The sequence below is a fragment of the Micrasema longulum genome, unplaced genomic scaffold (assembly GCF_059751315.1).
Source record: "Micrasema longulum isolate JH-2025_06_02 unplaced genomic scaffold, ASM5975131v1 h1tg000065l, whole genome shotgun sequence".
Taxonomy (NCBI): Eukaryota; Metazoa; Arthropoda; class Insecta; order Trichoptera; family Brachycentridae; genus Micrasema; species Micrasema longulum.
Window position 1 is genome coordinate 144420 of NW_028277272.1, and position 15305 is coordinate 159724.

Below are 15305 nucleotides of genomic sequence, written 5' to 3' on the forward strand. Positions count from 1 at the left end.
AGGTTACCGACAAAGATACTTTAGATGTTCATCCAAATATAAGAAGTCGAATACAGTCGAAGATAACTCTGTTAACTCCCCACTGTAATCGGGGCCCTGTAGCACATTATTACTCTGAGACAATAACCAATCAGTTATAGCGTTGTCATGTTGTGGCAACCGGCAACAGATTTCCGGATTCCGCCGTAGCCATGTTTTTTGACATTTAGCGTGTTTTGTGGTTTACTGCTTACAAATAATTTGTTTTTAGAATTGTACTGGGCTTAACTTTTAAATGTCAGAAACATTCACCAACTTGAACTCGAGATGTCACGGGCGGTGCAATTTTAAGATTTCGATCAGGATTTTTAAAATTACAAAACTCAAAAAATCCTAGCGATGATAATCACTGTTGCTTGTATAAAATTGATAACATGTTATTTCTCTTCAGGGGTGTACGACCGTGTGGCACCCGAGGCTCTCCTTCTTGAGCGTCCGGGGCTGTATGCCGCGTGCCGCCTTAGCACGGCGTACCGTCCGCGCTCCTACTGGCTTGCCATGGCCGATGCGCTGTACCAGAGTGTAGCGCTCTTCTTCACGGCGCTGCACGCCTTCTGGGACAGCCCCGTGGACCTGTACCTCTTCGGGGCTAGCATCTCCAGCTCCTGCATCGTCATCATGCTGTGCCATGTCGCCATCGAAACCAGGAGTTGGGTCAGTCTTACATTTTTATCTATTATGGTTTCAATTGCACTTTGGATGATGTGATAGTAAATGAATACCGAATGCAGTTCTGTGTGTAAAATAGAACCAGAATCCTGGACGAGTTTCGACTCGATGGCTACCCTTTGTAGTATCCATCATTGTTCTTTTTAGGTATGCTTGGTACCACAAGGCCAGAAGGAGCCATTGCCTTGCTTGTGATGACCTTTAAACTTCTGAACTGGTTAATTTATTATCCCAACGTTTTGGAGCGCGTGAAATTATTCTACTTGAGAGCTAGGCAACACAGGCCATGTTTTCTTCCTGAGTGGGGGATGATTGGTCTGTTGAACAGCCTACCAAGTGAGGTGGATCTTTTCCATGCTAGGATTACCCGTTTTAGACTGTCCCTCTATAACTATGTATCGTGATGTGTAATGGTGATTTAGTTGTCTTTGTTTTTATGGATTATTTGGTGATGGAGACAAATTATGGAAGATGTTATCGGAGCATACTCCATAGGAGTGAGCAGAAATATGATACGGGCTATTGCTTCTCTGTATAAAGACAGCACAGCATGTGTTAGGGTAAATGAGGATTCCTAAAGGAGTCAAACAGGGATGTGTGATGTAACCATGGCTCATGGCTTAACATATATAATCAACAAATAATAGAATCACTCTCTAAACAGTCAAACTTTTTATCTATTTCCCCAGACCATTCTCCACGTGTTATCGCTGTTGGGTTCCCTGTTTGCCTTCTACGGCTTCTCCTTGATCTACAGCGCTATATGTGTCCAGTGCATGGGACTCCCTTCCAACTACTGGGTTATGGAGACTGCCATGGCCACGCCCGAGTATTGGCTGGTCATGGTGCTGAGTGTGGTTATCGCCCTGACTCCAAGGTAAAACTAGCATTTTATTTCAGTCATAAACCTAGTTAATGTCTACACTTCACGTTTCTCTGTTAAGATTCCAATCTACCAGCGGTGTTATTCCGAACCGCTTTCATGGCCGTAGAATACACTTTTATCTCGCATATTTTGTATGTAAATACGCGAGATAAAAGCTTTTTCTACGCCGCGAGAGCGTTTGGAATATCACCCCAGGTTTGATAAAAAAATACATCAAATATTTATTTATTTTTATTTATTTTATTTAAATCTTAAAGTAGGGCACACATATCATACATATTGTTATGTGTGTTCTAATAATAACATTGCAAATATATTTAATTTATAAATTGTTTATCACATATGTCTTGACCATTATTTTAAATTTTGATATGTTTTTTTCTTCATAAATATTTTTTTCCATTTCGTAATACTTTTTAATTGCTTTAAATAAAATTGAATTTTGTGACTTTGCCTTTTTCCTAAATGGAAGTCTAATTTTGTTCTTTTCTCTAGTATTGTGATCGTGTTCATGCTGGTTCCGATCAATTTTTTTCCAAAATTCTGTTTTTTTATTAGAGTTTATAATTTTATGAACAAATATCATTGTATTGTAAAATATTCTTTGTTTATATGTTAATAATTTCATTTCATTTACCATCGACTTTACCCTCGTTTATCTGTTTTTTTTCAAAATGATTCTAAAGGCTTTATTTTGTAATACAGTTAGTTTATCTATGTTTTCTTTGTTTGATAAAAATAAAATGCTACTACAGTAGTTAACGTGTGGTTAACGTTTGAATTTTGAATTTAAATACGTAATTGTAAGAGACGATTTTTTTCTTCTTGATTGATACAAATGTTTATAATTAATCTGTCAATTTTTAGCCATTGTGAATATGTAATTGTTTTTTGACAGACAAACCAGTATGACCCATTTTGGTGTGATCGGCAAATTTTCTAGATTGTTCCAGAGCAAAATTTATCGAGCGAAGTTGTTTTGTGTTAAAAATAAAATAAGATGGAGTGCCTTTGAGATTTTAGTTAAAGACCGCTTATGGGGAGTCTGCTATGAAAAAAAAACAAACATTTATGATAGGTATGAACATTTCGAAGAGGGTCGTGAAGATGTTGAAGATGACGAGAGGCGTAGAGCCTGATGACGCCGAGAACATCCACTAATGATGACATCATCAAAATCAATCAAATTGTGCTTGCCAATCGCCCAATCACTATTAAAAGACTATTGGTAGAGGAAGTTGGTGTCTCATACGGATCGTACGAATCAAACAAAAAGTCATTAAGAAGAGTAAACAGAAAAGTTTGACTAGGTTCTAAGCTTATAATTTTGTTAAATTTTCCTCAAATTAATTGATTGACAAATTCTAAAGACACATTCACATTTCAATCTCATACATATTTCTGGCCGAGTTTCTAAATTTACCAGCAATAAATATGAAGCAGGATGTTTTGAAAACCCCAGTCCCATGGAACCAACACTTCTGTTCTCAGACTGGTGTGGCGATCATTAAGTGCTTCCCTCTGGCCGGGTGCCCTAGGCCGAGCTGTGTTGCAGAGAAGGAGAGACAGGAAAGCGGCCCGCCTTCCCCTCACTGCTATCTACCACAATGCTTCTCACTCCACGCATATATACAGGTATATTTACCATGCTCGTTTTCAATATATAGCACATGTACACATTTTTATTTATTTATTAAATTTTTTGTACATATTGTTAATTATTGTACACTAGTGCCGAATGGCAGTTTCTTCCAACCAACCAATAAAATAAAAGTTTTGTTTTTATAATTAAAGTTGCAAAACACATTTAAAAGAAAATAAAAATAAAAAAGCCAAGGATATACAAAAATATAAATAATTGTATTTGTACATAAATTATCTTAAATCAATACTATAACACAATGGGAAAAATTAATAAAGAGGAAAGAAAAGGGGGAGAGATTAAGGAAGAGAAAGGAGATGTTTCTTCAGACGTGATTTAAACAGGGATACTGTCGTAACATTTTTGATCACCATTGGTATAGTGGATGGGATATGATTCCACAGTCGAGCCGCATGGCCACTATATGAGTTAGAGAAGAAAGAGGAATTGTGGATGGGTATTAAGAGGGTGCTTTGAGAACTAGATAGAAGAGGTAAACCATGAATTGATAAGCGTTGAAATTTTTCACGCAGGTATATAGGAGCGTTAGGACTGTGAAGTATAGTAAACAGAAGTGAGAGGGAGTGATAGTCTCTCCGCTGTCTAATTTTGTGCCATTTCAGTTGCCTACGATGTATTCTGAATTCGTTAAAGTATATTGAGTTGCTCACAGCTTAAATCAGTCCTGGAAACATCTGCATAATCTAGAATAGGTAGTGGTAATGCTTGTACGAGTGAGCATTTAATATTAATTGGTAAAAAAAATTGCATTCGTATTTTTCCTATGGTGAGATCACAACGATGAAATATGATTTTTCTCAAGCCTGGCTATTTTGTGTTGTAATGAGGAAGTTCAATGCTATGGGAAATTGGATGTAAAAAATGTTTTCTTACACGCGGTAAAAATTAGAGCATTTCTTTGTACGGCGAAGTTTCTCAAAAACATAATAAAAATAACATCACAAATTCTTAAAAATCAATCAATGATAGAGTGTTGCGGTAGATTTCCGGTTTCCGGGAAGCCAACTCACCAATCAGTAGAACTCTCCGACTGGAACTTCAGGTGGACCAATTAAAAAATTACGAAACTTTAAAAAATCATTGCGCTGATAATATGATACATAAAAATAAAATAAAATCTGTAATGTGTGTGTGGCTTAAGATTAAATTGTAAAATTTTCTGTTAACTTTCCAATAAAAAAAGTGTTATGGTATTGATTTAAAACAATATTTTTCCAGACCAACAGCGGAAGATACAACAAGAAAGCGCCCAACTCTAACAGCGATAGGATAGCAGAACTACTCCACGCAATGGTGCGGTTATAAAGGTTACTTATCCCCTCGGGATCTGCTCGAGACACGATAAACGCGTAGTTTCCGCGACTGTTGCGTGAGAACCTGCATAGTGACTTGTGATGGAGGGGCTTTGTTCCCCGGAGTCAATTTCTAGAAAGTTATTTGGACGAACCTCCGGTGTTATTCTGAGGCCATGAAGTGTGAGACGCGACTGTTGTAAATATGCAAGGCACGATAATACCAAATACCGTGCCGTGTAACATACCTCGACCCGATTCAAAACGGCTGTGATCTCTGTCCTAGGATTATTAGTTAGTTTTTTTTTACAAATGAATACGAAAAAAGTGTAATTTATTTACAAGTTGTGTAGAGATAGTAATAAGAACATTGTTAACATTAGTTGATTGCGAGTTGATTGTGTAGAGGAACTCTCTTTGATGATGCAGTAGTCAGCGGGAGGGACCAATCTTATTATATCGAATCAATGTGTATTTAATAGTAAATAATCTATTTTTCTAATGCGTATTTTGAAATGAAGTATTTTGATGATGTTGTTTTTACTACGCTAAATATGTAGTTAATCAATGGAGTAAACACAAGACTGCTTCAATTCCTAAACAAATCGTAATTTGAATAAGAATTCAGCATTGGTTTAAAAAACTCCCAAATTTTAATTTCTATTGTTTTATCTACTTATTCGTTAATTTGATTTTTTTTAACACATTCCACTGTGTTTGGTTACCAACTGCCATTAAGTTTTTTTTTTAGTTTAAATTAATATAAATTATACTTTTATAAGCTAAGAGGACAAGTAACCTTACTTGTAAAGTTTATTGGTCTTGACAATACATTAGTATCTGTAGTCGCCTTCATGATTCTGTTGTTCTAAGAACCAGATGCTTCCTAGTTTTATGAAGTTTTTATTTTAAATGAATACTATTTTTGTATTATATCGAGTTAATTCTCATTACAAATTCATGACATCTTGAAAAGATCTATTTCTCAATTACATAGTATTTTGTGAATCTTTATTTGATCATTTTCTTTAATTCTTTCAAAGAGATAAATAAATAAAAATATGTTTTTTTTTTTCAATTGCTCATTTTCTCAATTTGTGTATTATTAAAATGCTAGTTTTTTTATCGAATTATTTATTAAATTATTTTGAATCAGTTTTGCGAATGTGATTTAATTATAATTATTTTTAAAATTCAATATTTCACAATTCGGTATCAGAATTGTAAAACTATTATTAAATTTGTTATGTTACGTCTTAAGGAAGTGCTCCTTTCATTATTGAAAAATGCAATGATGATTTTATTTTTATGTTTTGACTTTTTGTTTTCCTAAAGATATTAATAAAAAATATATTTGATTTTCTTTAGTTATATTTTCTTACAAAATCTCAAATTGTTTCCGACAGCACACATTGGACACAAGTAAGTTGGTATAGTATGCAGGGTCAAGCTTTTCATTAAATTACTAAGCCATGAAATTGTATAGTCAACCCTCTTAAAATGTGATTAATTCGTACCGCGTTTTATGGAACCGCTATTAAAAACTCCGAATTAATACTAATGAGATTATTCATATTATTCAGATTATTCGACAGGCGTCGTGGCGCAGTTGGTTAGACGGCCGACTGTGAAACTGGCGTCGCGGGTTCGATTCCCGTCAGTTGTAAGAAAAAAATCCATGAAAGATTTTCTTCTCAATTGGTCTGGGTGTTGTGGTGAATTTTTCACTACCTCCTTTCATATCACCTCTTTCCTACCTGCTGACAAGCCTCTAAAATAGAGGCTTAGCGGGTTATTCCCTTTTTAAAAAAAAAAATAAAAAATCGCGTTATATGGAAATCACGCTAAGCAAATTTTAGAAATAATGAAATTGTACATAAATAAGACCGATTTTTGTATTACATACATATAAAATTTTACTCTCCTTGAGGGATACATCTAATAAATAAAATTTTATACAAATATAATACAAATGGCAATGAATGTTTGTTGTAATTTTACATAAATATTTGAGTGTACGTTTATTAAATATGATACAGTAAAACCTCGTTTTTACGTCCCTCAATTTTACGTTTTTCCGCTTTTTACGCCGAAATATTTAGGTCCCAATTTTTTCCATACATTCTCATTCAAATATCCCCCCAATAAATGTTTTTTACGTTCATAACCCCAGTTTACGTTTAAAAAAATTTGAAACTCTTTCGATCTGTCAAAAGACACTGAGCCGCGCGCCGCCGTGTTTGCCCAAAATGGTGAATATAATCACGATAAATAAAAAAATGGTGTAAATTGTTGTCTCAAACTAAATTCAAAGTAGATTCAGTTTAACTGACCATTTTGTGCAAGTGTCTATTTTGACATTTTACTAAATTGTGACATGCGGTTGACGCATGTTTAGGAAGAAAAAAGTCTTTACATCAATAATTACGATGCAGAAAGTTTAAAAACTTGGCAATAGAAATATTATTTGAAGTTATAAACATAATTTGGAAAGAAGATTATTTAAACAGTTATCATTAAAGTGTGAAACAGTTTTGTCGCGATGTAAATGACAGTTGAAATTCTGTGGTGCCATACTAAAAAAGTGATTCAAAATTTCACAATATTTAGGGAAAAAATCATTGTATATATTTTATGCAAATTCAAATTTTTATTTTCGTGTTTTTGAGTTAAGTACCTATGTAAAATAATTTAAACATGTTTTGTTAAATTCAATTTAAAAAACACATTCTAGTATTGATTGAAAAATGCAAAATATTTTTAATGAAATCATAAGTAAATATTAATAATCCCCCCCAATTATGACCGCTTTTACAATTTTTCTGCAGTTTTTTATTTCCTCACTTTAGCGTTTTCCTCAGTTCAACACTTTTTTTGCTGTTCCCTTGAAAAACGTAAAACAGAGGTTTTACTGTACATACATATTTCATATAATACAATTATAAAGTAAAAAAATTGTTTCCTACAAAAAAACTTAATTTAATACATGTCATTATTACTGTGATATATTATCGGCCTAACCCTTTTTTTTCTAACTGGCCTAAAATCCTATTCACTTTCCAAATTTTTATCTTGTTTTTCAAAAGTAGTTGTATTTTGTAATTCTGCTAAAACCTCTTTATATGAAGCAATAGATAAAATTTTCAAGTCGTTATGTTGTTAGAATGTTGGTTGTACAAAAAATGCGTTATATGTATACCCTATTAAAGGAGGGTTGTTTGCAATTTTCATTTTGCATTATATGGAAACCGCGTTATAGGAGGGTTGACTGTGCTTTCCTTACATTAATAATAAGAAGTTGCCTAGTTGAATTGAATTTTATCTAAAGTTATAATATTATAAGGAGAGTGAATTATACATTATAAATTAAAATGTTGAGAATTACTACTTGTTTTTTTTTATTTTACCATAGGTGTCCCACTAAAAATTACTGTGCCCTAGATGTAATACATTTTTCCCTTTTTTTTACAGAAAGTAAGTTTTTTGAGAGAAAAAAAAATGCTTCAAAATGATTGCCGATCTTTTGAACTTGTTCGTGGTGAGGCCTGGAATAGCAGTCAAAATTGTGTCTCTCATTTAGGAAATGACAGTTCAGGGCAAAAGACATTGGTAGTGAAAAAACGGCTTAAGCCAACGTGAAACTGAAGTACTTATATGGTAGGTGATCGCGCCACTTGCCCGTTAGCAGATGAACACTCGAAATGGTCTGGTTCGCCAAATGTGTTATCCTTTATTTGCTTTGTTACTGAACCCTAAATACAATTACCTACCTTGTACTGGATTCTGGCACCTTTATTGTCTGGATCTTCTGTCGCGGCAGCCAGGATCAGATCAGATCTTGTGGTCAGGAAGAAGGGGCACTTGACAATTACACGACACAGTGGATTTTTTTTTTTTTTTTTTTTTTTTTTTTTTTTTTTTTTTTTTTTTTTTTTTTTTAGAGTCTTTATTCAATAAAATATACATATTATTACATTATAATACATTATGAAGAAAACAAAGTATTAAGATATATTTTGTCCCGATAAACTATTCAATAATAGTTTGTCATCGGGTGCTCAGACATTAGTTTTAATTAATAATCAAATAAGAAGAGTACAGACATAATACTGTATACGTATAAAATAATAAACATAAAAATAGTTTAAAGATTTTTTTTTTTTTTTTTTTAAGTAAGAAAATAGAGTAAAATAATACAATTAAAATTAAAGAATAGTAATTTACTTAAATATATTTTAAATATAAGAAAGAAAAAAAAATAATAGACACATATATAAATAGTGTGTGCTCATAAATGTAATCAAAACAAGATAAGAAAATAAATTAAACAAGGTAAAGTAAATCTAGAATTTCAATTCATATCTACAGAAAAAAAATATAAAAAAATAGTAAGAAAATTAAAAGTACATATTAAAATTAAGATCTAACATTTTACATTTGTAAATGAAATAAGAAAGTAAGAAAGTAATAAAAGAAAAGAAAAGGTTAACCCAAGAAAATAACAAAAATGTAATTAATGAGGGATAAAATTTTTTTTTTTTTCAAAAAATGTATATATGTAAAAAAAATAATAATAAGTAAAGAATATTAAAAAATGTATTACATAAATACTACATAAATAATAAATCAATATAGGAACGTTTTATCTACTAACCACTTACGTAATAGAAACTTAATTTTATTTTTACTATGACATGTTTTCATGTCAAGTGGCAACAAATTAAATACTTTTGGAACAATATAATCCAACGTACGTTGTCCATATTTATTTTTAAATTTTGGTACTACTAGGCCATCAACAGATGTAAATCTTGTTAGATAGCTGTGTTCTAATTTATTTTTATATATCGAGCTGAACATCTGTTGAATAATAATTTTGCTCCATAAAATACCCTTAACTGGTAAAACATTTAATTTATCATACATAAATGGGGTATTATTCCTCTGATTGTATACATAATTGGGTGCAATCAATTTGACAAGTGCATTTTGAACATTTTGTACATATTTAATGTTTGTTGAACAAGAATGTCCCCAAGCAGTGATCCCATATCTTATTATAGATTCTCCCAGAGACAAATATACTAATCTTAGTGTGGAGAGAGGAACTAAAAACTTTAATTTGTGTAGTTGACTAACTACAGATCTTAACCGTTTGCATGTTTTCATAACATGAATATTCCACTTAAAAAAGTTATCAATAGTTAAACCTAAATAAACATATTCATTCACAATTTTTAATTTATCGCATAAGCAAGCTCTATCAAAGGTAGAGTTATGAAGGCATTCAAAATTATGAGTTTTTACAATAGGTAACATATTTGTTTTGGCGTGTGGCGATCTAACATGCATTAATTGACTTTTTTTGGCATTTATTAAAAGACCCGCATCATGACACCAAATTTGTAAAATATTAAAGTCATCCTGCAACATTTCAGTACATTTATTAATATCCCTATGCGAAACAACTAGAGCAGTATCGTCTGCATAAACAAAGTGTTTAACATGTGAAAAAATATTTTTAATGAATGATACATATATTATATACAATATGGGTCCTAATATGGAACCCTGGGGGACACCTGCTTTGATATTTCTATTACTGCTTTGTGCACTATCGATACTTACGGACATTGTTCTATTAGTTAGGTAGTTTTTGAAGAGGTTAAGTAATGGTCCTCTTATTCCGATTATATTTAAACATTTTAATAGTTTACAATGATCTATAGTATCAAAAGCCTTAGAAAAATCAATAAATAATATTAATACATGTTTTCTATTATTTAGTTCATTATTAACATAATTAGCAAAACTTTGGAGAAGAGTTTCAGTACTCTTCTTTTTTTGAAAACCGTGTTGGTTAATATCAATTATTCCAAAAAGTTCGAGATATTTTGTTAATTTTAATAATACATATTTTTCAAAGATCTTTTCAAGAGCAGGTAGAATACTAATAGGTCTATAATTTCCTAATAATGAATGATCACCTCCTTTGTATATTGGTCTAATTATACTGCATTTTAATTTCAATGGAATTTCGCCCTGAGATATAATTTTATTTATTAAATGCGTTACAATCGGTCCTAGAATATCAATATGTTTTTTAATATCAACCATTCTGATTAAATGAGTTATTGATCGCAAAATAACTTATTCGCAATCGTGGTGAGAATATCAAAAGCACATGCACACACGATCAGTTCAGTTGTTATTATGGGGCCGGGACAATAATTGGTACCCACAGTAGGCATTGCAACATCTTAACCAGGGCCCAGTAGGTAGCAAATAAATTTGAACGCCTCATCCTAGTACATATGCTATGTATACATGTATGTACACATAGAGTAAATATGGCATAACCAGTAGGAGGAAATATTGTGTTCCTATAAAAAACAGTCTGCAACGTAAGTGTCACCACGCAATTTTACACATCACTTCAAATCATCAACTACGGTCTGGTCTAATCGGAAGGAAATATTTAAAAAATAAGAATGTTCTGATATGTGTTTTTGTGGATCGTATGTGAAAAAAGTGTTTGCAAAACTTTTAAATAAAACATTTGATTTTTAAAAGTTTTATTGTCACTAATTGTTATTATACACAGGGGAAATGATTTCCGGGTCTAAGAACATAAAATTTATAATGCGTCAAATAAAATTTTAAAATTAAATTTGTTATACAATTTTGATGATGGTAGATCAGTAACAGAATACATTTAATATTTTAGTTAATGAGTATATTTTGTCTACATAATACATTTGATTATAATCACAGTCTAGAAAAGGTCTTATGAAAGTTATAAGAAACAGGCGTAATTTTTATTATGAAAAAAGACAGTAACAGGGTGAATAACATATTCAAAACAATTGCTTTTATTTTTGCGTAAAACTCAAATCAATAATTATTTTTTGTTTATTTTTAATCATATTTAATCCTTTCATCATTTTACTTTGGTATGTATGACTGTGAGGAATGAAGTAATAAGAGAACGGACGTAGCAAACTCCGGTGACAACTGTCATCAAGCGGAGGCGATATGGTCGGCTGAACCGTATACTGTGGTTGCCTTCTGAGAGCGGCATCCTGGACGTCCACTGTTGACTGTTCTGAATGATGATGATGTTATAAAAGTTATATTAGCATTGTTTTCTCCCTGGATCTAAATATATTTATGTTGGTAGAATCGGTTACTATCGATTAGGATACTATGTTTCAAAGCACAATCAACTAAGAGTGTCAGATAAATGAACACCAGCTTTTGTACAAATCAACCAAATTTTGATTAAGAAGACCCAAAGATGGCCACTAGTGGTCAGATGATAATAAGTTAAGTATTATTTAACTTTCTTCATGTTTATAATCACTTTTATGATTTTTTAAAAATATTCGATTGGATTTATATTATGTACACAATATAGAATTACTGACAATGGTAATAATATTTTACAATCTAGAAAAGAGGGTTGTAAATTTAAGGAAGACTGGAGTTACAAATGGGTAGGCAAAGGGGATAGAACGCCATTTTTATCTGTCTTGCATACAGACCTCGCTTTCTCTACATTCATATATCTTCTTATGCACGGATGACAATTATTCAGATTTTTAGCATGTCCATCTTCAAGTATTTTTCGAATTTGGTCATGCCATGTCTTTCTGGGTCTTCCTTGTTTTCTGCATCCGTCAACATTCGCATCATTAATAATTTTAGCTGTTTTTTCACTGTCCAATAATTCTACATGCACTTCTCTCATAACTTTGTCAATATTGCTGGTCTCATTCTTACATAATGCACGGGTCTTGACATTTGCGGACTTATTGTGCTCAGTTTTACCACACATTCGCCTGAGAGATCGCATTTTGACAGCATTTAGCCTACTTTCATTAATGTTTTTACGATTCCATATTTAACTTCCGTACTTAAGGGTCGGCACCTGGACGCCACTGTGAAATGATAATTTTGCCTCCTGCGACGAACATTTACATTACCAAGGTTGATTTAAGCGCACCATTCGCCCTGTTCCCGGTGCTCACCCTCCTCTCAATATCTTTCTCAGTTTTTATTTTTACCATCCCCAGTAAACATACTTCCCCGGATACACAAATTCTTCTATCTGTTTCAGAATATCTCCGTTCACAATGATCTCATATTTAGTCTTACTTTCATTCTTTTCAAAAACGATCACTATCAATTTATCCACATATTTCACAGATTATAAAAATAATCTATCAATAATTAAAACATTAAAATTATGACAATAATGATGAAACACTGGCAAGTAAAACTATAATTTGAAAAATTGGATCATTCTAAACAGAAAAAAAAAATTGAAAATACATTATGACGGATGCAATAGCATGAATTAATTTCTAACATTCCAGACACATAGTTCCAATTAGATAACTTATCCATTATTTAAGTTCATATTTATCGTTATGTGTATGATTACAAATTTAAATAAAAACAAGTGTAGAAAGGCAATCAATGATTCAATTGTCAGATTGACCATGACACAAATAGTAAAAGTGTTAAAATTCCTTTACATTAAAAATTACCTAATAAAAAATGCTAGTATAATTCCTTTCAAAAGTTGTCATGTACAAAATTTTTACATAATGGACCATCGGAGAAAATGAGTTGGATTCAAGATTAATATTTTAAAATGAGTATTTAAACTATGATTTATTTGTCCATCAGGTGTTTGCGTAATGCTTAGCTAGAATTGCTAATCTTCCTTTTCAATAATTTATTCAGAATATAAGATTAAAAAGTTCCGCTCAAGTTGAATCATCTTCAGTAATGTTTTAAGTTAATAGTATCAAGAGAGTGTAAATTTTTCAATATTTTAAGGCTTTACACATAATTTAAAAGAGCAAGTAAGAAAGTTGAGTATATATTTTTAAGAATACTTATTCAGTAAAAGATTGATTCCCAATAAATTACCCATCTTAATAAATAATTAATTCAATATTTTAGTTGATAAATATTGGTCATATTGGGAATCATATTAATAATAGAGGCAAACATTTCAGTACTGAAACATTTTTTTAAAAGTGTATAAGAACATTGGATATGATTTGGCTGTATTTAAATTTTACAATCAAAATAAATATAGGTAAATATTAGCCAGGTATATCTAACGCAACATAAGTTGAGGTGAACGGATACATAGAAAAATGTGCATATCGCACATATACTTCTGTATAGGTTTCCAAAGAACACAATGAAGCATGCATTCGCATTCATCGGACATGAACATACAGGTATAATATTAGAATGTCTAATGCAGTTATAGGGTGATCTTTTAATTTATTTTAAATACATTTAATTTATTTTTCTTTCTCTCATTTAGTGCGAAATACAAATTTAAATATTATACTTTTTTTTAAATCGTGTAAATACAGGTAAATTCCAGTGCTGAGTCATGGTAAATTTAATACACTAAGTATTTTTTATTTAATGCAAAAATATTCTAAATAGAATACATCTTAAAAATAAAACTGGATTGATGAGACAAAATAATTATTTAAGCTAAAGGTTGCTGTCTCTTCTGTAAGGCAATTATTATAATGAGGAATTTCAGTGCTATGGCAAATTGGATATAAAAACTGTTTTCTTACATACGTTAAATATTAGAGCATTAAATTGTAAGGCGAAATTTATCTTAAATGTATAAAAAAATGTATAAAAATGAACTAATTTGAAACGTCACCGGTTCTAGTGAAGAATAACCAATCAATCATAGCGTTTTCGGGTAGCCATTTTTTCAATGTTTAGTGTATTTTAACTGCTACACGGGGTTATACTTTTAAATAGCAGCACATATTACCAACAACAACTTGTGACGTCATATGCGGAGTCATTTCAAAATTAAAAACCAAAAAATATAGCAATGATAATCTACATAAAAATATTTATCAAAAAAAGTTTTCCTTTGTTTGATAGTCTATTAACAGATAAATATATACAAAAAAACACTGATCTTCCTCAATGTGCCATTTAAATAAAATAAAACATCAACTAATTATAATAACAAATTATGTAAATTACAATATAATGTATTTATGGACTGAAAAGAAATGCACCATATAAAAGCTATTTGTGTTCACCTCAACTAAGTTTGTGTTACTTATACTAAATTAATTCCATCAGGTACACTATTCAAATGATCTTACAAATATGCATGTAGTTTGTGTAATATGTACATATATGTTTTGGCCTTTATTTAGATTGTAGAATACGTGTTAGTATATTACAGACAGTTGATAGTTAACCTTTATAAAGTGAAGGAATTCAATAAGATAGTTAATCCATTTCTCTATGCAAAATGCAGGTTTTCCAAAATGTTGGAATCATTTTATTTAATTAAGTACATGTATTTTTTGTATTTAATATTATTACTTAAATTTTACATAGAAAGTATGCTTTTTTAAAATTCTTTATCATCTTTAAATTTATTCAGGGTAAACTAAAGGTACGTGGTGTGTCCGGAAAGTAATGTCAGTGATTTTTTTTGACTGACTCGACTTTTGTTGGGAATGGTGGTCAGCTGACGAACGCTGGGTCTCAGTCTTCTCCGGCTATCCGGAGAGTGAGGACGGGCGTTTCCGCAGATGTTGTTTTGGGACCTTGTACAAGTCAAAATCCATCGCTCGGTAGAGCAAAGGGTGGCGATCAAGTTTTGCATCAAATTTGGGAAGACTGCAACGGAAACTGTTTAAATGATCAAGACAGCCTTTAAATAAGATTATCTGTCCGA

General features: G+C 31.5%; 1 protein-coding gene across 1 annotated transcript in view; it reads left to right on the top strand.

Annotated features, from left to right (window-relative positions):
- Window positions 1-4876, top strand: part of LOC148285087 (phospholipid-transporting ATPase VD-like) — a gene marked incomplete at its 5' end in the record, with an annotated part of 31041 nt that extends 26165 nt beyond the window's left edge. The window contains 4 exons of the mRNA XM_088230406.1: window positions 431-693; window positions 1398-1585; window positions 3086-3229; window positions 4476-4876. Coding sequence (XP_088086532.1) covers window positions 431-693; window positions 1398-1585; window positions 3086-3229; window positions 4476-4530 — 650 coding nt within the window. The remainder of the gene's footprint in view (window positions 1-430; window positions 694-1397; window positions 1586-3085; window positions 3230-4475) is intronic.
- Window positions 4877-15305: the final 10429 nt, after the last annotated feature.